Here is a 24264-nt window from a genome sequence, read left to right as displayed (position 1 = left end):
ACAAACTACATAATATATCTTAGATTTTGAATGACTAACCTATAATTTCTCCTTTTTCATCCATCACCACCGCTTTGTCATAGGCACCAAGACCTCTGTTGAAAGAGATAATAAGCAGTCATGATATTGTTTTCATGTTGTGATGTTTTAAAGTGTGTACATGTGCCGCTAACACACCCTTTGGGGCACTGCAGGTCAGGTCTGTTACCCAGGAAGTCAGGCAGGAAGCGGTTGAATTCTTCCTTAGTGGGCCTGAGGACGCCATCTGGAGGAGTTGACATGCACTTCTTGGGACAGAGAAAACCAGCTGTTGACACATAAAAGCAGATTAGGTATGAATAAAAGAAGGATAATAGCTTTCATCATCAAAAGAAATTAAATGTAAAGAGAGTTTGTTACTGTGGTTATTCTTACATTCGCTTGCAGGACAGAACTTTCCAGCATTTGGGCCGAAGGCATACAGACGACAGCATTTGGATCCTGGGTTCAGCCAATCAATGAAGTCGTCCACCCAGGAGTTAGAAGGAATACCCAAGTATGATCTAGGGACAGGGGGGGGGAAATCACTAATGTGAGAAACCATAATCTTATCTTTATAACTTTTAAAAATACATATAAAAAAACGTTTTTTCCACAAACAAGGGACACAGTGTCTACACTCAGTGTGGTGATGAGGTTAATAACAGCTCTCAAAGGGAAGTGATGCAACTCCGTTTATCTAGTATATTTCCAACAGATATGCCACTTCGCCTGGATCTTTTGAGTTTTTCCTCAGAATTTGACCTGAAATGGCCTTTGGATGTAGAAGCACACATTGCAGAGAACATTTAACCATTTAAAGGTATTTTTGTTACATGTCATATTGATAGTATAAACAGCTAGGGAATATAAATATGCTCCTTAAAAATGAAGCTACAGCGATCAGCCAGTTCTTGCCGTGCAGAGACTTCTTTTGATCTTACTCTCTGCAAGAAAGCAAATAAGTATATTTCCCAAAATGTAAAACTATGAATACATCCTCCTGACACATTGCAGTGAATGGGAACACCATTTGATCTTATTTTAGCAAGCATTGGGAGACTCAACTGAATAAATATCTTATCAAGCTTCAACGTTTTCTTTGTCTCTGACCTTGATTTTATTTGATGTCACACTATAATTCTGGGCTTCCTTATTTATGAGAAGAGCTTTGCAGTTTGCAGGTAAGCAACTGATAATGAGGATAATAAACTAGCTCTATAATCCTTATTTTGCGAAGAAAACAATTTAGGTCGTATTATAATCCCTCTGACTCTCAAAAGGGCCTTCAAGTCAAGCTGAACGCTGATAGTATATCAAAATCAGATAGTGAGCACTAGGTTATACAATTCTCTCCTGTAAGTGTATTCATTTGTCTGTTTGTTGGAAAATAAATATGCTGTACTGCAGGATACAGGCTACAATCCAAGTGTTTTTAGACCTAATAATCAGCCCGGTCATAACCATAACCAAATATTTCGAATAAAACAGTCAGTAATTATGATAAGGGAGTTCTGGGTATTGGCTCTTAATGGCACGGTTATGTCGTGGCAGCCTTTATCTGCTCAGTGAAGCTCATGTAACTGAGTTAACCATTAACTGATTTGATTGGATAGTATGTTAGAGGTTGCTACCATGATACCAGCAGGTTCAAGGAAGAGTCACTGTAAAATGAGAAATGTGAAGGACAAAGGCAGAGAACCAATCAGCACTGAGCCACTGGCTGATGTAGAGCAGCTACTCTCACCAGTAGGCCCTGGTCACTCTTGGTAATTTACAAAACTAGCTTTTATTATATCTAAAAGTGCCCAATAATTCACAGAGATAAACGCCAAATTGATCCTGAAAGCACAACACACAGGACTAAATAATTGTCTTCTTTTTGTCATGTTCCTCTGGCCTTAAAGTGAGACATGGCATGTACAATTTGTTTTAACCCATATACCATCAAAGCATCATATCACTGTTGTGGAAATAATTATCATAAGACGCCAATTAGTAACATACAGGACAAACCTCGATGTCTGTTTACCTTCTTTAAGGACACAGGCGGCTTAGCCAATAATGTTATTGTTCCCATTCTGTGACCGGTCAATACTGGGTCACAGATGGTCTGTGTTGTGGGTACACTGGGACACTTCCTTCTCTGTATTTGTGGACTCCAAGGTAAAATCTTCGAGGTCATAAGTGTCCGAGGCAAGTAGCTCTGTGTTCCCACACTGTTTAGGCTATCTCCTCAAATATGTTGTTTACTCTCTGCGAAACCAGTTAGATGGGCTGGCAAGAGAGAGGCTCTCCAGAATTGACGTGGCAACTCTACCGTGAAGTCAGAACCTCTGACTCTTGGACTTGTGATGTGAATCCTCCGGCCGTTAACTCCAAATAAACCATCATGTGTTTGACATCAAAGCTACTGCTCTTCCCGTGTCTCCTTCCTGAGTCGGTGACTCCCACTGCATAGCTACACAGAAGTTTCCTCTACAAATTGGCGTTGTCGGCAGGATGCCAACAGATCTTCAGATTGTGGTAAGTGTGATTTTCAAATCTACTTTGGACATTGCCTTATCAGAATCTGTGATTGACGGTATCCTAAAATTACCTGTGAAACTGATTGGCTGCGTTTCCTTTTGGTTAATGAACATTTGGGGATGATAAACCCAGGAGATCAGTGTCTGGGGACTCAGTCCTGGCTGATTTCCTCTGTGTGTGCTGCTCGGGACGGAAGTGCCATACAGGCATACACAGCTCATGTTTAGAGATACCTTAAAGAAAGGGCATCAGTGAAGTGGAGCTTCTGTGTGAATTGAAAGCAATGTAAAAGATTTGTATTGAACAAATCGCCGGATTTTGAGGGTCTTAGTGGCTAAACATAGCAGTTGAAAATAAGCAGCCAAAGATATTTGCTGCTATCACCTCTCTGTAAAAACACGGCTCCAGCTGCAGCCTTGCGTGTGTGTGTAAAACCTCCCCGTGTGTGTGTGGGGCTGGAGCAGTGCAGGCTGAGAGGGAGAAAGTCACAGCTTATTGCGTATAGGCTTTAACTCACGGCACCGCCGTCCTTCAAACGGGACGGTCTAAAAGCACTCGTTGTTTAGGACCGCTTTTCTCATGGTTAGACGGGCCAGCGCGAAGTGCGTGCATCACCCGATGTGCTACGGCTCTCTGGAGCAGGTGGCGGTCAGGAGTGCATACATAAAATTATAGGCTAATTGATCAGAGGTGTGTAGTGGCAAGCAAGCATAGGCAAACTGTGTTTCACCTTGAGGTGAACTCGATAGCAAGTGTATATAGGCTGGTCGTACGGACTACAGTCAACTGAGCTGTTGTTTGGAGAGAAAGGGCAGGGGAAAAGTCTGTGGGCTCCGATCGGGGGGGCACAGCGCCACTAGAAACAAATAGCCTAGTGGTTGTCGCAAGAGGATAAGCTAGTTACCGCTCTTGGACGGCTTTCAGGCACCGATAAATAACTTGTATGCAAGGGTGAGGCGTGAGAAGACGCCGCACTGGAGAGAATTCCCCACCCCCTCTAAGATCTCTAAAATCCGGACTAAATTGAGCTGAAGAGCTTTGCTGTCGCGCTGGTGTTTATTAAGAGTTCATGTTTTGTTTGTCTGATTGTTTGTATGGGGGTCTATATTGGTTTGTCCCGCCGTCTTGTGTATGTTTTGTAACAACTAATAATGAATCAGTCCATAGACAGGGTAAAATGAACTAAACTTTAATTATCTCACCAAAAGTAAATGACCTGAGAAAAATAAAAAAGTGTTTTTATGTCCTGCCTCTGAGTGCAGGGGAACATGTAAACAAGAAGCACACTGTTCAGGGTGAGCGCTGTAGGTGTAAGAAGAAAATAAGATTATATTGCTTTAAGAATCCATTCTTAGATGGTATTGCTGGTATGTTAAGATATGTTTGTGACCTTGTATAAACCCTATGCCCGTCCTGCGCCCCGAGACCCTCAGAGACCTGCCTGAGGAGATCAGGGTTGCAAAATCTGGTTTTAGGTCAATGTTGTATTATTTGTTTCATTTATTCTTAATCTATGTATTGTATAGTAATAATGAATAAAAACGTAATGTATTGAACACATTCCGAAACAAAGCAGATAAGACAGAACTAGACTGAGACATAATACTAATTGTTGATTGAAACCTTTTGCGCTGTTGCAGCAAAATGGAAACTGTGTTAATTATTCTGTTCCAACTGGCCACTGGAATCAGGTAATTAATATAAGTTGAAGTTCAATTACAGTTTTAAAAATTGTTTAACATTCTTTATTAAACTGCTCCAAATTATTTCTCGTATCAACCAATTGGTCTCCATAGACAATACTAAAATTAAAATAGTTGTTAAACTACTGACAAGTTTTCTGAAACCGAGCTTATGAACAACAGAGTAAAGGTCGCTGGTTAAGCCAGGATCAATATATTTGTTGAAGTTTTTATTGTGTGCATAATAAATGTGTTAAATTAATTGAGCAATTCTTTAAAAGTATAATGTTGCAATTTCTTTAAAATAAGTAATTACAGTTACAAAATAGGTGTTGTTTTCCAAGGGCCTCTCTTTCACAGGCACTTTGAATCATAACACTCCCAAGTCCTACAGAGATCAGTATCACTTTGTGTTGCAAGCCAAATCCAGGGGTTCTACTCGAGCCCAATTTTAAATACCATAAAGAAAAGTATTGAACCCAGCTCGAGCTAAATGTGAAATGTATTTAATTAATGTGCAAGTGTTTTGATTTATTTAAAATGTTCCAGTCTAGCTTCCTTCGAGTTTAGTGTAAACAACAGATTGGTTCTCATAACATTCTCACTGCTGTACTGTCCCAAATGTTTGAAACCTTGGGCAGACAAGCACACACACACACACACACTTTGGATGAGTAATCACTTCATCCAAATTGTAAATTGTTGCCTTCTTTAAAGTTATTAGTAATTCAAGATTAATTATTAAATTAAATTAGGTACATAACAATAAACTAAATAACTTTGAATTGATCATTTTGTTCACAACATTAGACCTTGTCCTCTAATCTCTACTAGAATAAGATAAGTGTGCATGTTTGGGTGTGGAACACTCCTGTAATGTACCTAATCTTCTTATCCTTTTCATTACAGAGCTGGGGAAATGGTGTATTGCTTAGATTCGGATCCGTGCAAAGTCCAATTATGACTGACTTTAGTTCTAATGTTAATTTAATTTCAACCCATTAGGAATTATTTAGATGAACTCAACATTCCACATGATGATGGATTAGTGCTCCACATTTTTCCCACTAATTTGTTGTGCAATTAGGCCAATGGTAAAGAGAGACAGTGATGACCTTGTGTCCCTTTTGTTGGTACGTGGTTCCATTCTGTCTATGGCCTTGGACGGCTTCACTAAGAATCACCCAGTTCTGACACAGTTCTGAGTGCAGTCACAGAGATGCTATGGCTGCTCTACATGAAATGACATTAATGGTCTGGTCTGAGAATGGACACCATTACCTGCTTCCAGAGACAATGCCGCTCCTCAAACTGAACAATACTGTCTCACGTGGGCCACTCCCCCCACCAAGCCATGAACTGAAAGAACACCTGGAAGCCTCCCGGTCACACCAGCACCAACCCTTGGGTCAGTCAGATGGGACTAACGGCTTAACTTAGGGCATTTGGTTCAGAAATATGACTCTCGTTACCGCAGAGTGGGTTGTTTTTTTAAGGCTATTCATACTGCTATGCAGAGGATGCCTGTAGGTTGGCAAGCTGTTAAAAGCCCATACTATTTTTAAAATAGGCCTAATGTCAGGAGCCTCTTAATGTCTAGTTCTACATGTATTCACATTATATGGACAATGTTTCCACCTGGTGAAACTGAAGGCTGCACGGTACTCAGGCTACAATACGACCATTCTGTTCTGCTCTAACGATTCAATTGATAGATTCTACATCAAAACAATTAGCTTTTATTGTTTCCAATGATAACGTCATTTTAAGTGGAGGAATGCAAACCAGTTTTCAAATGTAAGGTTTTGAATGTGTTTGACATTTCTCAGTAAAAACACCCTCAGACACTCACTATCATTCATGCTATGCCATCAGTAGTGACTCAGATGTTAAGGGGAAGAAGCTTTTCCTCCCAAATCAGATATGCTTTGTTTTTCAACAAAGGTATACAGTTCCTGCATAATATATGTTTCTCACAATTGTTTGTTTTTTTGTAAGCTGCACACAGGTGATACTGAGTCTTCTCGAGTAATAGATTACACCATGCTTAAATAGACTCCTAAGTTATTATTTCATATGAGACATATGTAAGAAAAGGGAGGGAAGAGTCAATTATATTGAGTAATTGATTTTATATTGGAACATTTATTTCTCAAACCTGTTTTATGGAAGAGGAAAATATTTCTGATAAACTAATATGTTATCAAACGGTAAATGGTGAATTAATATAACATTTAGAATCATTGAGAAGGGGTTATATTCACAGGGACGAGCTCACCTTTAAATTACAATAACATTTCTCTACTTTGGACTGATGATTTTATGATTCTTGCATGTTAAATGACTAACACAAACCTTACATTTATGCATGTGCATGTGTCAGGAAGGCTCCCAAATAATTCTGAGGGGCCTATCCTATTTTTGTATTTAAATGATAATGTGCTAATCCATTACCTTGAGTTGTCTGCACTCAGGAAAACATCCCTATCAAGTGTTAACCCAATAACTACAGTAGGACAGCTCTGAAGGCCAAGGGTCAGAGAGAGAGCTACGTGGGTCCACGCCAGCCACTGCAAGGTCGTAGTCACAGGAAAGGAGAAACGGTAGAAGCAGAAGACAACAAGTGACGTGTCCTAGTCACCAACAAAAGTAGATGACAACAAGTGATGTGTCCTAGTCACCAACAGAAGTAGATGACAACAAGTGATGTGTCCTAATCACCAACAGAAGTAGATGACAACAAGTGATGTGTCCTAATCACCAACTTGCACCACACTTGCACTACATACACCAAAACACACTACACACAAGGTATCACAAGCAAGTGCCAGCTGAGCGGTTCCATATGCCCTCTGGTTCCTCGTTTGTGTTACCGGTGTGCGGAGTCTGACTGTCCGTGTCACAAAATCGACCGAAGGAATACACACACACACCCCATGGAGCATTCCCACCTCGTGATGACGGCTCGCCTGGGAAAACGACAACGCAACCGTGAGCAATACAACTGGCCTGGCCCAGTGATGTGGGGTTTAGCTCGCCACAAGATTACGTTTGGTTGTGCGGCGACAAGCTCTATCAAGTTCTGGCTCCCCTCTGGATAGGTACATGCACTCTAGTGGATTTGAATCCAGCAATCAGGCTTAACAACACTACTCTTTAATGTATTATCCATGCATAGAAAGACCTACAATGATGTTTCAAGTACTGGATTAATTTCAGTTTTGGCCCAAAACAAATATTTATAATATTTCATATAACAATTATGTAGCATATTTGATCCTCAAATTAGAGAAGTATAATTTAAAGAAATTGATATTCTCAACATTAGATAAACACAGAAGAATCCTTTCCAAGTACCATAAGTAGCTCAGGTAAGTATGGCTAATAGGAATACTTGATAGACTTAATTTGGTACAGATCAGTGGTAGCATTTACAAATGTAATAATTCGAGGTTTAAGAATGTTTAATCCTTCCTTTCCAGGTTTTTACAAAAGTCTTTGAATATTTGCCTAACTTTTCCTTTTCAGATTTTGAACAATGTACTTGACTAAAATGAATGTATTGATTTCACTAAGTGCCTTACTCTTGACTAAAGCGTATTTGAGTAAACGGTAAAAGTAATCCTAAAATTGAGGGCACTGCACTTTTGCAGATTACAGATTGATCAAATCACCAGTGTGAATTCTATACTCTAACTGTACATTTTTAGCTGGATCTCTTACGATCCTGAGTTTTAAAATGCTTTTGACTAGTGATTGCCTTGAAGTAAATCTTTAAAGCGGCAAGCTGGTTTTGATTTTATAGTTTGATGAATGAAATTAACTAATGGTAAATGATCAAATATATTAGTTTAAAAACAAATATTTAGCCATTGTGCACCTGTGTTTTATGTGTGTTCATTATTATGCTTTTGACAAAAGATGATCAAACACTGATGAGAGATGATTTTTCCTATTATGATTGGCTGTATCAATCATTGTGATTGAATGTTTCAATCTTATTCCACTTTGTGATATAATTGATGTAAGGTGAGACCACACTCGAACCTGGAGACGCCTATTGAGTTAATTATTGACCAAATTATTATTAGACTAATGTTTTTAGGTTATCATAAATGATAAAAAGAGAGGACTGTTGTGGAAATAATTATCATAAGACGCCAATTAGTAACATACAGGACAAACCTCGATGTCTGTTTACCTTCTTTAAGGACACAGGCGGCTTAGCCAATAATGTTATTGTTCCCATTCTGTGACCGGTCAATACTGGGTCACAGATGGTCTGTGTTGTGGGTACACTGGGACACTTCCTTCTCTGTATTTGTGGACTCCAAGGTAAAATCTTCGAGGTCATAAGGGTCCGAGGCAAGTAGCTCTGTGTTCCCACACTGTTTAGGCTATCTCCTCAAATATGTTGTTTACTCTCTGCGAAACCAGTTAGATGGGCTGGCAAGAGAGAGGCTCTCCAGAATTGACGTGGCAACTCTACCGTGAAGTCAGAACCTCTGACTCTTGGACTTGTGATGTGAATCCTCCGGCCGTTAACTCCAAATAAACCATCATGTGTTTGACATCAAAGCTACTGCTCTTCCCGTGTCTCCTTCCTGAGTCGGTGACTCCCACTGCATAGCTACACAGAAGTTTCCTCTACAATCACCATCAGCACAGTACTTAAATTAAAGAAAATATTATTCATATTTTTCTTCTGTAGTTTGCCAAATAGCCAAGTTTAGTAAAAAAAACAATTAAATGTATAATTTGGATATTTTCTTTCGACAAGTCCAACATAATTTATGTTATGAAACGGAAATAGCCCAAACTCTCCAAATTGACCAGTGCATAGAAAAAATATGTTTTGCCTGTAGTGTCTCACCTCACAAAAGGTTGAAGAGTTTAGCTGAGCCACAATTTGTTATCAAATAAAAGTGCACATCTTTTTTATAGTCTACAGTTTGACCTACATAGATCATGAAAATGATAAACTCACAGTTCAGGGTGGTTGGTGGCGTACTGGATCTTCTGGGTGAGTGAGTACTGATCGCAGCCCACGCTGGAGCAGACTGCATTCATGCCCTTCACAGCGGTGAAGTCAAAGCCTTTCTTTGTTACAAAATAAACAGGGACTCCGACTTCAAAGTATTTGTACAGGTACTTGAAATAGTCCAGCATGTAAGAGCCCTGCACCAAAAAATAAATAATATATGTTAGTTTACATAAAAATTGGTGAGCAACCGTTAATTGAAATGTATATGGAGGTGCTGACGGACCTCAGGCATAGCCAGCTCCTGATCCAAACCCACAGTCACATTAAACATGAGGTATACAGATCCACACAGCATGGAGATGAAGACCACCATCTGAAGAGATAACAGTAAAGAGGTATTATGACTGAGTACTTCTTACACCACTTACACCAATACAATGTCCAGTTAAATTAGTCCTGGAATCGTTTTTTAAATGAGAGCATGATCATCTTACTTGATGTCATTGCTAAACTTAGATTTCACATCAGAGGTAAACTATGTTCAGAATGACTCTCTTATGTTATAGTTAACGGGGATGTAGCTTTACCACAATAAACCTGGTGAAGCTGTGCAGGAGGACAGGGGCGTAGTATTTCCTCATTAACGGGAGCAGGAAGCCCTCGTTAGGCTTGTTGGGACGTTTTGTCGATACTGTGACACAGCAGACCAGTTCACAGCGGTTTCTGTCTTGGCGACGGGCGTCCAGGGACAGCAGCGCCACGAAAGCTGTCATCTGGAGGACGAAGTCCATGAGCACGGCGAAAGCCGCGTACAGAGCGAAGGTCTTCACCGCTGGCATGGTGGACAGGGCCCCTGGGGAACAAAACAAGATACAGTTATAGAAAATGTTTTGCATGTCTATTCATTCTGTTTTAATCCTGTATTTCCACACAGTTGCGGATAAAGACTAGGTTACAAAAGTATTCTTATTAAAATATTTGTCAAACTTGATGCCAGGGGAGGCGGAACATTTCCAAGTTTAACAGTAAAAATATATAATAAAAAGATTAATTCAACACAATTTTATCTAAAAAAATATTCGTCTTTAATCCCAATTGTTGGGTTGTTTAGCCTTTTGAAAAAAAGTGTTTCACTGCTGGTAACAAACTTGTTATGTCGAATGTAGTGTATTAAAACACCACTCATTCAGTAAAACTACAATTATACAAAAAAATAGTTATATATCTATTAAAGAAAGTATACATTTATAAATCTGATATTTCACTTTATTCAAAAAGAAGATTTTGGTCCAAGGTTTAGTTTTTTTTAGGGTGCTGACATGATACATATTTTTGATGTCTCCACAGACATGTATTTTTTTACTTGGGTATTTATTGCAAAGATTCCTACCGAGGAAGAAGCAGATCGACTCGGAGAGACTGCACAGGAGCATGCTGGGAGCTACGTTTCCAAGCACACGACCGATGTGCTCCTCTCTCTTCTCTCCAGGCATCCGCACATCTCTCTGCGAGGAAAGGAAGAGTGGAGTTACATCCAACAATTATTTACAGTTCACATCCTGTAAAGTCAGCAATACTGGTGTACACAAACAAGTACACACCTGGTACTCCAGAACAAAGATGAAGATGTTGTCGGCTCCAACGGCGAGCACCAGGAAAGGCACGACCTGCAGGATGATGAGCGAGGAGGGGACGCCGATCCAGGAGTAGAAGCCCATGGAGGAGAGGACAGAGCAGCCGACCACCAGGATCCCACCCAGACCCACCAGGAACTTGGAGTCCACCTACAGGACGCAGAGATAAGATCCAGATGTAGAACAAACTCAGTGAACCTTCTGAGAGCCATATCTTTTGCTGTATCATATCTTCTGTATTGTATAACATAATGGGCTACACAACCTACGTGCTTCACTGTAGAGATTATCACCATACAGCTGATGTCTCTCCTTATCATACGATACATGTGATAAGACGGGGCTTATCAGTTTTACCTTCTTGGATGTGGCTCATTGGGAGTTGTTTTTTTTATAGTAAAACGACATGTTATCTAGCAACAACTTAACAAGATGATAACCTTTTTTTCCACCAAAATGAGTGTGTATATGCATTTTCTACTGCATCTCTCTGAAAACCCATCGAAGCAGGTGATAACCTCCTTTCGGGTTACCGGTAAACTTGTGTGCCTTACTCTTTTTTATGGTGATTACATTTTGACTTCATGAATGTGCAAGGAAGCAGGGTTAGTAACAATGGTGGTTAGAAAGGGAATACCTTACAGGCAAAGGGCCATAAGTCGGTTTCAAACATGGGCCATTGCGGTAAGAACTCAGTCTTGATACATCTCAAGGCAACTCATGCAGTAGTTGGGAAAAATGTTCACTCAAAACCCTCAATGTGAACCTCATGTTGGCTCTAGTGGAAAAGCTAAGGGATTATCAAAGCCTGGTGTTAAAGTCTGAAGGACTCGGAATGCCTGTACACAAACTGAAGGCAATCCATCCAATATTTCTTGACTAGTCTGAACCATAGTGATGGCTCTAGCAACCTCAAGTGGCTAAACCAAAGCAGAGTAATATGACTGCATTATAAAGAAGATAGGGATTACTCTTTAAAGTCTTACCAGTATGCGCTTCAATGAAGAGTACTCCCCCAGTGCTACAGCGATGTAAACAAAGATCACAGCATAGCTGATCATGAAGATGGGGATGTCCTCTGCTGTTGTCCGATTAATCTCATCCTCCAGAGACCTCTGGAGACAGAAGAAAAATAATTAGGGGCTAAATGGTTCAATAAAATGATGACAGGATAGAAAAAGAAGAGAGAATTCAACAGGATACAGCATGAGAGTTTCCATATTTTACTGTACCTCTGCCATGTATGCAAAGGTGAAGTTGGCGCTCGGGCTCTTCTGGTAATCCTGGACAATTTTAAGGAACTCTGTCTCCCACTGCATGGCCACTTTGAACTTGGTGTTGGTACGAGCGTAGTTATTGAGGGAGAAGGTCATGACAAGAGCCTCAGCATTAGTTAAGTCGTCATCTGAGAAAAGCAGGATAACAATTGTTTAATGAATCCATCTTCTAAATCATGAGTACCTCTCAGGATCTAAACGCGTAGAAGCAGCCTTCGGTTTCTGTTTGCTGTTGCCTTTTATTAAATCAAATAATAATTCACTTCTTGCACTGTAACTATTCTTCTTGTTATTGATAGCCATTGAGAATTATATTGCCTTATTCTATTTCAGCATGTTTTAAATTTGTCATGGCGTTTTAATTGCATTTCAATGTCCTTTTGTTATTGTGTTGCTTTGAAGTGTGCTATATAACCTTGATTTGCTTTTATTGTGCAGATATTTCCTGTGTAGAAGAAGAAAGTCACTCACTCTCGTAGCCTCCCACAGCCAGAAAGGAGAAGACTGGAGCTCCGTAATCCGCCATGCAGCTCAAACCTAAAGCAGTGATGTCTTTGAAGGACAGGGGAGAGCTTCAGAGGAGATGGAAGAAGAGAAGAAAAGGTTATGTTAAATTACAGAGTAAAGGCTGATTTACATATTTAGAACAAAATATAAAAGCAGAAGAAACAATAATCATTATGAAGTTAACTTTATGAGTGAATGAAATTAGCCACATCTATACCAGCCAACCATGATGAGCACACTATTGCATTTTTATAATATTACTTATAATTCAGAAAAATAATATATAATTCTCAAATGGGCCGATTGGCAACCTGAGTACTCTCTGTACTTCAACGCAAGGCTATTTATTTATATAAGTAAAAGTCCTTAATAAATCATCCACTGTTGCTTTTCAATTTGAGTTTGACACCCTGACGTTCTTAATATAATAATATTATTATCAAGGTTATAGATTTTTTCATCCTGACTTTGTAATGTACTTTTCTAGTCACTTATTTGGATTTTGATCCAACTGTGGTATTTTTCAATGTGCTTTATAAATAACTTAGATGCGTGCTCACCCGAGGCAGTAGATCAGATGGTCCCTCCAGTCCACCTCTTTGGTCACTCCCAGCTCCGTCATGTTGGCCTTGGCGTTCAGGTTGTCCAGGCTGTTCTGGAAGTACTGCGGCAGGCTGTTGACTGCACAATCCGTCAGGTTGGGGTTGCTTGGGTTCAGCGGTGCAAAACAGACGTCCTTCAGACTCACAGTGCGGTTCAGATCCTCTGACCAGAACTCAATGTTCTAAAAAGGGCAAAGAAAAGGCATCAGTGTGACCAAAATATACCCAACAGGCCCAACTGGCCACCATCTTTGGAGAAACATCGGCGAAAAACCCCAACAGCAGTGGACAAGGGACTCCTAATTTTATAGTTGTATATTTTTTAGTGTAATCTTGGTTGCAGGGGATGTAGGGAGGGGTAAAAGATGGGTTTAATTTGGGGTAAGGTCCGTATTATTTCTGTATGTTTGTATCTGTGTTGTGGTGAATGTTTTGCTTTGATTATAGGCTCTCTACCTGGATTTGTGATTGGAGCTCCATCAGCTCAATAATGAGATCTTTGGAGATAATCCCGCTGAAGTTCTGCTTTCCAAACAGCAAAGAGTCATAAATGTGGCCTTTTTTGCCCGGCGCTGTCAAGATCAGCTGGTTGGTCCTGAAGAAGGGGTCGAAGAAAGTGTCGTGAAACTCTTTCTCCTGCCGGGCGCGGCTGTTCGGGGCAGACCACAACTCCACGGGGTCCGTGGTGAGCTCGATGTCCTTCAGGCCCACAGAGAAGACAGCCGTAACTGCAGCCGACAACAGGAGCACCTTCATTGAAGAAAAAAATTAACTGAAACTCAACTTCTCAAAACAATAGTGTGAAGAATTTTAAGCATTTAAAAAGATGTATATACGTTTTTGTTTGTACAACAATGGAACAATACTTTTTAAATGTACTCTGATTGGCTTCCCAGTGTCCCGAGACTGATCTGTTTGGTACGGCCACTTGGGGCAATAAAGTCAGAAATGTATGAAATTATACCCAAACTAATTAAGAGGCCGCTGCTGACTTGCATGGAACATTTAGTTTGATGATTATATGACTGGCGATTGTTTCCAATTATTGACTTATCATTTAGTTTGCAGCTTTTTTGCATTTAGAGTCTTTGAATTGCCTTTCGCGGCCAAGAATTTGTTCAACAAAAGTAAAATATTCTTTAACTTTTAAAGTGAAACAAGATGTCTATTTTAATGTCTGTTATTATGTATTCAACAAGAATTTTGGTGGAACTAACCGTGAGAGGATAAGTAGCCATGAGGGTTCCCCAATATCGAAACTGTAAGCTGAGGAGGGCCTGAGCAACCAGGCTGTTCTTTTCAGCGCAGGTCACCTCTGACGGATCAATGAGCCGCTGATTCACATCATTACTGTTCTGGTCCTTGCCTTTCCCCTTCCTCTTCCCTTTCTCTTCATCCTTTCTTTTATTGGTCCTCACCAGGTGAGCAACGGCGAGGTAGAAAATAAAGGAAAACAACAGGAGACAGAGTAAGAGGATAGTAATCACGAGGAAGCCGTCGGTCCCCAGCAGCCTGAAGGGGCCGGGGGGCAGATTGAGAGGCGGCATCCTGGGGCACGACTCCTGGCAGTCCTGGCAGGAGCAGTCCTGACCCCCGGAGAGCGTGGTCTCGTTACACCGGAGAGCCCGTCCAGCGTAGGGAATCACCCCCGCAGGTAGTCCCTCAGTGACTCCCGGTGGTACCAGCTGGAAGTCGATGTCTAGTGGAGCAAGGCCGTTACTGGAGTCTCCCTGGAAGTCATACCAGCGCTGGGGGGTGCACAGCTTGGCGCCGTAGCGACCACACATGGTGCCGATGGCGAAGCCTCCTGTGGCGGGGATCCTGACACTTTTGCAGGACTGGAAGGAGAGGTCTGAGAAGGAGGTGCTGAGGAACGCCTGGTAACCTACCACCACCTCCTTGGTTGTATTCAGTTTGGTGACGTTCATGACCTTTGTGACCTTCACTATCTGGCTCTGGTTGGGGCTGCAGGTGTTGATGCAGTGCAGGTGGGCGAAGTTCTCAGCGCAGGACGGGCAGCGGACCAGCACCGCCTTGGACAGAGTCAGACTCATCTCCAGGGAGGACAGCTGTTTCGTGGAGCAGCAGGCGAACGTGTTGCCCTCTCCACGGTCCAAGAAGGGACACACCTGCAGCAAGAACAGGGGCTGTTTATAAACCGACAGACCCAAATACTTACTGTAAAGGCAATACATAAGAATTATTACTTAAGAATTCACAAAAAACACTTAAAACTAGTCTACCATGCTTTATTCCTGTTCTGGGCTCCACTTAAACTCACAGTATGTATTTTTATGCTTTATTGCAAAAATCTGAATTTGGTCACATCATGATATAGCGTGGGATAATAGTTATATTCTACAGTTTAGGATAAAATCATATTTCATCATTCAGGTTTTGACTGGAAGCCGAATTATCCACAGAGGTGGCTTCCTCTCATAAAAAACAGACTCATCGATGAAAAACGTTCAAAAACAGAGAATAAATTACTTTTATGTAAAAAAATCTGACTTGCTCTACTGCTGCCCGGCTGCCGCTTATGTTGGCTAAGGTTATTCCTCTGCTAACTTAAGATACAGATGTCTATGTGACTAAAAGCTGGTGCCTTCATCCAATACAAATATTTAGTTAGAACAGACCACGATCTAAAAAAGCTGTTAGTATAAAAAATCAATTTATGTCTACACAATGACAATGTTGGGGATTGCGCAAATGAGATTTATCACCATTTAAAGCAACTAAATAAGTAGTTTTTCAACATTTCAGATTTTTTTACAATTAAAATATGTTAATTGAGAATATTTGGGAATATAAGTACACAACCAAACAACATATATAACTTTGTTCTAGTTGTTTTTAGACGTTTTAATGCTGAAATGTGACACACTGTCACCATCTACAGACCTCTTTGAGTCTCCTGTAGTGCTTCCCTGTGAGGGCTCGGGCTCGGCTGTAGTCCAGACAGGGGACGATGGGGGGGAGGAGAGCGCTTCCCACTGAGGGGTTGTCACCACACTCCTCATAGAAGGAGCAGAAGCCCCGCTCGTGTTGGGCCTCTGACAGAACCTGCACGTAAAAAAGAATCGTCACAAATAATCACAGGAGGAGAAACCACATTATGCTGCTGCGGGTAAGTGAAAAAAAGGAAGTAAGAAACATATAAAGGAAGTTAATAGTTACTCAACCTAAAGACACTGACTTTTCATGTTGTATCACAATTTTGTAGTCTATAATGTACAGCTTTTTTGAACCAAATAGACACACTGTAGTCAACATAACTACAATGATAACTACCATGAATAAAGGTTGAGTGCGTCATAACTTGACTCGTGACTTTACTGCTGCAGGCTACAGTGTGTCCTGCCCTGTGAGCTACACTTAACACTTGATCGCTAGACAATTCAATTGTAAAACATTAAAATATGTTCAAGTTTAAACATGTTACAGGTAAATCTGTAACACATTTATATATAATTGTTATATTAAAGAAGATCTTTAATGATCATCTTTACATATTGTAAATGTACTTATTAAAAATGACTTTTTGTATTACTTATCCATATGGACCTCTCTAAAAGACCTTTCCCATCTAATTTTAAAAACCTTTCTAAAAGGTCCGCATTTTAACTTTATCTTTTGCATCTTGACACAACTCGATTTTTACGAGTCTATATTTGATTACTTAATGTTATATATGTGTTATGCTTCTATTTCAATAGCACTTTCAGGTGTATGGAAGATTTTAAATAGCAAAATAAAAACACATCACAATATCTATTGTGTTTATTTTAGTTTAGCATTAGGCTAAATATTGTAAAGACTTACTAGGCCTTTGCTGCCTTAAATCAGTGATTCTCAAATGGGGGTACGCGGACCCCTGGGGTACGTTGGGGTACTGCAGGGGGTACGTGAGATAAAAAAAATAAAAAAAGGTTAATTAAAAAAATAATCTTAGTAAAATAAGTTAAATAGAAAACACAATTTTATATAAAACATTCCTAGAACCACCAAGGGGTCCTCATATAAATCAAATGTGTGTATTGTATTTTATAGTTTTTCACAACAACAACATATTACTTAAATTGAAAAACTCCTTGGAAAAATCTGTTTTATAAAAGTGTTATGTTATTTTTGTTCATGCATAAAGTGAAAATATCCTTAGTTTGTTGTAATGCATACCACGAAGGAGTTAATAAATCAAACACTGAGGGAACATCACTATATTGTAATTATTTATATAGGCTTTTTCGATCAAAAATGTTCGGGATCGGTCAGGAGGTACTTGGGCTGAGAACATGTTTCAAAGGGGGTACATGACTGAAAAAAGTTTGAGAAGCACTGCCTTAAATAACACTTATCTAACCTTTGCGTTGGGTGCAAAAATTTGACAAACGATTAAACATCAGTTTTGTTTTGTCTTTTATTGTGTTTTACTGTTTACCACATTAAGCGCTAGTCATTTTATGATTGCCTGCATCTAGATAATAGTTGAATAAAACACTTCCTTGTGCGTGGTAGTGTTTATATTGGTTAAGTATCTTAATTAGAAGATAAATTACTTGTGTTTCTCAAATGTACAATCCTGGTCACATATCATATCCTAACCTAAGAGGAGGACGCTTTTTTTGCTTCTTCAGCATAAATGAGCAATGTTGAGAAAAGAGTTGAAATCTCAGATTTAAATTTTGATCAGAGAAAGAACATTGTTTCTCTTTGAATTTAAGCATGAAGTCTAAATGTACATTTGAAATGTTGAGAATGATGTTGAAATACTGAGACTACATTAGAATTGCTAGGAGTAAACAACAGTGAACATTGGAGAATAAATCAAATGACTAGCCACAGTGGCAAATACTGGACTTTATCCTCCAAATGCTGAAAGCAAACTTCTCTCCTAATTTCCCCCTCCACCCCTTACGTCTGGCCCTTATACTCGTCCATAGTGGACTGAAACAAGTGTACAGTATAAGTACCCATTCCAAAAGAAAGGTTTCCAGACTAACTTACCATGAAGGTCAGAAAAGTGATGAGGGCTGCGACACGGTTCATGATTCCTGAGTTTTCCAGCAGCAGGTAAAGAAGGCTCCTCAGGTAAGAGTGTAAGGGAGTGTTTATTGATCACTGCTGCCCTACCTGAAGATACATTAGACAAAGAAAGAGAGTGGGAGACAGCCTCTCCTTTAGTCCGTCTGACAGTGTTGGGGAAGGTGAAACAACATGTACTGAGTCCCCACTCCTATGATGTCACACCTATCTTATCTGGTGTGATGCCACGGCTGGCCAATCACAGCTATGGATGATCAAATTCCTCTTCATGATACGTAACATGGGTGGGATTTCGATAGGGTTGCTGGGGTGATCCCAAGCAGCAAGTAGAAACTACAGGCGAAGACGAAGAAACAACCACACCCTGCGTACATATATCTCCAATCATTTATTTTCACAGCAACTTTGGGTGTTTGTATAAACATTAGTCGGACTGATTCAGATCAATCTGTTCACTGAACGTGACCTTTAGACCCTCATCCCAGTTGCACTGCTGTCAGAGAGAGAGCTTATCTGCCCATTTCCAATAAACCCTTCCTTACAACAATTCCTTGTATAAAATGTTTTTAAAAAGAAACAAAATAAGTTTTCAAATCTGAATACAAGGAGGATATTCTTCCAAGCCAAATTCATATCGATATAATTAGAAGACTATCACATCCTCCAATATCAAATCAACTTTATTATCATGTTGTTATTATGCTTCAAGGTCATGCTGAGATAACTAATTCTAATTCTGTGATAAAAGGACAAGAATAAAAAGGGCAGATATGGTTATACGTTATTTGTTCTCTACTGTGCTGATAAGTCACGGCAACACATAAAACGTTGTAACTTGGCCAGCAAACCAAAAATCTAAATGTCTTTAATTCGGATATATTGTACACATTTTGTGTTTTTTTTTCACTATCTGTATATTTGTTACACAATTCTGTTTTTGTAATGTTATTTTTAATTGTATTATCCTTGTGTGAATCTGTATTGTCCTGTTTTTCATTCTCACTCTGTCGCTGCTTTAAACTCCTGAATTTCCCCACGGGGAAAAATAAAGCTCCATCTTATCTTATTTGATTTGTTTCGGTTTAATCTTCCCCTACCTATGTCTATATACTGAAATCCTACTTAGCAATACACCAGGTTAGGATTCTGATTAACAAACATTACAAGCAATTTATTCTTTTTAACAGTACCTGTGCAGCGCTGTTATATTGTTTATTTATGTTTTAATTACTTTATTCCCACTACTTTATCGTCTTTTTATGCCCTTCAGAGGAAGACACTGTATTGGCATCCATTATTTAGGAGTGCCAAGTTCAACATGAGCATGGACTTTCATTCATAAAGTGTTTCTGCAAAAATTCAACACAAGTCTGCATTTTTGGAAGAAACTACTTCTGGGAAATTCCCCAAATCCATAAACGGGAAGCTACATTTGAATTTGTCCTGCAAGACTTTGGGCTTCGCTGTAACAGCTTAACTTTAAAAATATGTGTGTTTTTTAATGTTATTTATTTCCTGTGAATTTGAATCCACAAGCCTCTTTTGCCAAACGCCACATAAAATCATAAATAATAGCACATTGTAAGTAATCTGAAATTAAAATACAGTGTGTATTTACAAGTAGATTTGCTGTATTTGTTTTGTAGTTGTATACAATTTGAACTATGATTTAAATGTACTAATAACATTTCATAAATAATCGATATGTAGATTTATAAAATATATTCAAACGTGTGTTAGACATTTGTTCCTTAAAGAATTATAAATAAATAACACTTATTTATATACAAAGATCCTGACAAGTAAACTGGCATATTACGTTGCAAGGTCTGACATATATTTACACAATCATGCAGGCGTGTATAATTATTCAAATGTATTATTTTAAATATAAGGAATAACTGATGACATTGATGTGTTTTTGAGTTCAGGTTTAAAGGCCTCAGTTTCACAATCAATATACCATCTATCATCCGAGGTACGGAATCTTTCAAAAGTACTTACCTATCCAGTTTTTAGACCTTGCAGATCTCTCGTCCAGATAACACACACTTTCCCCTCTTTATGATCCAGTTATCGATCAACATTCACGCAGCTGTCACTCCTGCAGGACGCTCACGACTTGATGGACTCAGATACAGGTGAAGGGTAGTTTAATCCAAAGGCCTTGACCATCATCCTTTATATCTATGGATAGACTTGAGATTATTTATTGATAGATTGCATATATGTGTACATCCATATTTCTTTATTGATAGACTGTACGTTCACTCATGGGTCCGGCTTGATATTCTTCCTCTTTTCATCTTGGTTGAGTTCTGAAGTCTGACCTATTTAATGATGTTTCTTTTTCATATCTGTTGTTGCCATGAAACCTGAATGTCCTTCTAGGCGTTGATTAAGGTTTATATTTTCTTATCTCATTGTATAAAACCTTTGCGTGAGGCAGATTAACACACTGCACTGCAGGCAACCCAGAGATGATCTTTCGTACTATGTTACAGTGAGATCCCTGCTCTATGCTTTAAATGTTCAAATAACTGATAAATATATTTTCAATTTGGAGGGATGTTTACTTATTACGCTGTATTTTAACCTATTTGTAACCATTCATTCATACTTTTTAGTTTAAATGCATTGACTTGATTTATAACATTTATTGTGTTGTCATTTTAAGTCTTTTAGGTATTCCTTTTTTAAAGGATAAAGTTGTAGATAGGAGAGCCCTTAAGTAAAAAGAAAACATTCTCCTTATTGTAACGGGAGACATATCAGCTTATTTTATACAACTCAGTGTTATATTTTTTGCACGTTTTCATGAGAACCATCCCTCACTTAACCCTTTATCTTTTTGCATAGATGTTTGGGCACTTGTTCAACCAAAACCCGGTCGTCTGGCAGATGCACTCTGACACTGTTTGGATATTATGCAACCAGCTGTTACGGTCCGCCTCCATTAACACACACCCTGTTTACAAACCAGGCTTTCTCTGCATGCCGTGTGTTTGGGTTTCACCTTGGCAGACTGAGGAGTTTCTCCATGAAACTTCAATACTGCGGTCATGGCATTGAACGATACTGAGATCTGAACCAGTTGCGAGCTAAAATGCCTTTAAATACATGAATATTTTTAACTTAAATACTCTGCTAGGATTGATAGTTAGACCTTTAAACTTTGAAAAAAGCAATACATAGAGCCGTATGGAAAACTCTAGCTTGAGGGAAAATTGAGACCTGTAATCCTAACACATTCTGTATCATATATACTATAGATATTATTGTTGTTACTGTTAATATCTATAAATGTAGTTTGTTTATTTTAATTTGATCATATTTTTTATTATTTGCAACAATTTCCCAAGCTAAGATCAATGAAATGTATCTACTCTAGTCGGTAGTGGACATTAACTAGGTATATTTACTGAAGTACATATTTTAGGTTACGTTACTGGTTATTTCTATTCCACCACCTGAGGAGCAACTATTGAACTTTTTACTCCACTATGTGAATTTGATGAATTAAATTAATTTGTAGATTCAGAATAATACAACATAATATAATTATGTAAATATACAATTATATTCACCGTTTTCTTTCTTATGTATCTTGTTTTATCTTGCTCACCCCTGGCAAGTGTACATGTACAAACCAATACATTTTGAAAGACACTACAGGAGAATAGGGTAAAAATATTTATTCAACAGATATCACCATGAAACTGAAAGATCTTTCTGAAATGTTTAACTATGCAAATGATGTATTAAGTGAGCTAACTTTAGGTGAATAACAGAGAAATCTGAAGAAGCAATTAAGACAAAGTAAATAAACAGATAAATGTGTATTTTAGGATGAGTTTTTTCACTAGTATGAAAAAAGACATGGAAGACATGTTATGGAAGAAAAATAGCCCAGTCTCAAAAATGCCCAGGGCATGAAAAACAATGACTATGCCTAAATGTATCTCCTTAACATCATACGCTGCAGCTGTGCTGAAAAGCAAAGATGCCTCCGTCTAACTGTGATTCAGGCCATTCATCATTAAATCAATATTCTAATCAATGCCAGGCATCCAGCTGACAGCTGTGAACACCAACTGAACCAAGAGTGTGAGACACCCCCACCTATAAATGGCCATCATGTAGATAAAATGTGTCTTGACGGAGTCACTTATGCTGCTTTGAAAAACATTGAGAAATCGAAATTCTTAGGGAATCATGAATTTATTTCAGAAAAGCCGACATTTTCAGGACGAAAAAACTTTCTCTATCCAAATGAAAAACACAATAATGTGGGAAATAAAAGTAAAACACATGGCTCATTCAGAGTTATGACAGTTTAGTACTAAAGACATAACCCACAAAAAAAAAAGTTTAAAAAAAAGGTAAAGAACTAAAACAAAAAAACAGACGCTGTAGCGGCCGGTAGACACATGCAACTGTCACCTGTTCAACCAGTAACCCCTCACTACCTGAACTTTAAAATACAGCGAGTATGAAAAAGGATTTTAAGCATATTATTCAAAATCTGCGTTGCTTGTTGGGTCCATAGTCTCCAGGGCCGGCGGGACCCCTGGGGAAGCCTCCCTGGCCCGGCCCGGGCATGTTGTTTCCTTGCCCTGGCATCATTGGAGCATTCTCAGCAGGAGCACCTGCAGGACCAGCATTGGCACCCAGCGAGTTTCTGTTCATCCCGTGACCGCCCATGTGCATCCTGATTTCTTGCTCCCTGTTTTCAGGGAAGTTGCCTCTGAAGCCGCCCTCCTGCTGCCTCTTCAGCATCTCCTCACTGCGCATCCTCATCTCCTCCTCTCTCCTCCGGTGTTCCTCCTCCTGCCGGATCTCAGACTGTTTCCTCTTCAGCACCTCCTGATTGTGGAGCTCCTCCATCCTCCGCAGCTCCTCCTGACGCCTCAGCAGGTCCTGCCTCATCAACATCACCTGGTGCTCATGTCTGGCCGCGTCCATCTCGACCTCCAGCTTCTCCTGAGCCTCCTTCATGTTGCGGTCCACCATCTCGTACTGCTGCTTCTCCATCTCCATCAGGGCCTTCCAGCGCATGGCATACTCGAACTCGAAGGAGCCCGGCTGTGCAAATCTTGGTGGCTGCTCACGCTCTTTGTGATACTGCTGGTTTTTGTTAATGATTTTTTCTGACAGTCCTTCCTCTTCATCCAGCTGATCCATGGGTTCCACTGTAATGGGTCGAGGAAAGGCTGTGAGAAGATAGGCACCATCACTGCACTTATCCAAAGCCTTTCTTGCAGCTGGCTTTGAGGTGAACTCCACTATTCCCTTCCCTGTGGGCCTCCCACGATCATCCACTATGACTACAGCTCTCTCTATCTGCCCAAAGCCAGCGAAGGCCTCCTCCAGCAGCTCGTTGGACACAAAATCTGGCAGATTTTTCACAGTTAAGGCTGCACCGTGTGTGGCAAATCTCACCCTGACAGGCCTGCCTTTGAACGGGGTATCATCCAGCTCTGCTCTGGCTATCTCTGCTATGATCCTGGTCTCCAGCCGGATGAAGCCGAAGCCTCTCTCCTTGTTGATAAAGATTTCATTGGCCCTGCCGTACTTGGCGAATAGCTTCTCCAGTTCCTCCTCAGATGTCCCGGTGGGCAGGTTTCCTACGAACAGCCTGCTCCGCTGGGTGAAGGTTTTCTCCCCGGGTTTCCTGAAGTTCTGCAGGTCCAGGGTTAAGGCCTCGTTGCTAGGATCCTCGGGCTGCTGGCCGTTGGTGTTCTTCTGCTCCACCGGGCGGTTAGACCCGTGGTTGTGCTGGGGGGGGCCTCTGTTTCCTTGCATTTTGTCTATTAAAGAATTAAAACCCGAGTCGACGAATCGCTCGTCAAAAAACACGCAAACTCTTAAAGCAGAGTGGCGCACAAAGAGCTGCGAAAAAATGGCGAGGAGACGGCTGCTTTTGTGAGATCAACACAACGCGACCCTTGTTTTTAAATGTGTGACGTATATTGGGTGCGACGT

At 39.9% G+C, this 24264-nt stretch overlaps 2 protein-coding genes across 4 annotated transcripts in view; both read right to left on the bottom strand.

Annotated features, from left to right (window-relative positions):
- Positions 1-24264, bottom strand: part of npc1l1 (NPC1-like 1) — a 28381-nt gene that overhangs the window by 3461 nt on the left and 656 nt on the right. The window contains exons 2-18 of one of the 3 annotated variants that reach the window (XM_034212521.1): positions 20284-20466; positions 18241-18366; positions 16138-16299; positions 14451-15362; positions 13690-13983; positions 13192-13415; positions 12596-12696; positions 12080-12252; positions 11834-11962; positions 10815-10997; positions 10604-10718; positions 9801-10066; positions 9497-9586; positions 9217-9407; positions 415-542; positions 178-307; positions 40-95 (exon numbers count right to left, since the gene is read on the bottom strand). In XM_034212521.1, the coding sequence (XP_034068412.1) occupies positions 40-95; positions 178-307; positions 415-542; positions 9217-9407; positions 9497-9586; positions 9801-10066; positions 10604-10718; positions 10815-10997; positions 11834-11962; positions 12080-12252; positions 12596-12696; positions 13192-13415; positions 13690-13983; positions 14451-15362; positions 16138-16299; positions 18241-18282 (3196 nt within the window). In that variant the 5' untranslated portion in view covers positions 18283-18366; positions 20284-20466. Of the gene's footprint in view, positions 1-39; positions 96-177; positions 308-414; positions 543-9216; positions 9408-9496; positions 9587-9800; positions 10067-10603; positions 10719-10814; positions 10998-11833; positions 11963-12079; positions 12253-12595; positions 12697-13191; positions 13416-13689; positions 13984-14450; positions 15363-16137; positions 16300-18240; positions 18432-20283; positions 20467-24264 lie in introns of those variants that run through there. The other 2 variants (XM_034212522.1, XM_034212523.1) reach the window with 2 other exon arrangements.
- nono (non-POU domain containing, octamer-binding) lies at positions 21960-24236 on the bottom strand. Its single transcript, XM_034212527.1, has one exon. The coding sequence runs from the start codon at positions 24082-24084 to the stop codon at positions 22798-22800; it is 1287 nt and encodes a 428-aa protein (XP_034068418.1). The 5' UTR covers positions 24085-24236; the 3' UTR covers positions 21960-22797.

The sequence above is a fragment of the Gymnodraco acuticeps genome, unplaced genomic scaffold (genome assembly GCF_902827175.1).
Source record: "Gymnodraco acuticeps unplaced genomic scaffold, fGymAcu1.1, whole genome shotgun sequence".
In the NCBI taxonomy this organism is placed as follows: Eukaryota; Metazoa; Chordata; class Actinopteri; order Perciformes; family Bathydraconidae; genus Gymnodraco; species Gymnodraco acuticeps.
This window is presented reverse-complemented; position numbering and strand designations above follow the sequence as displayed.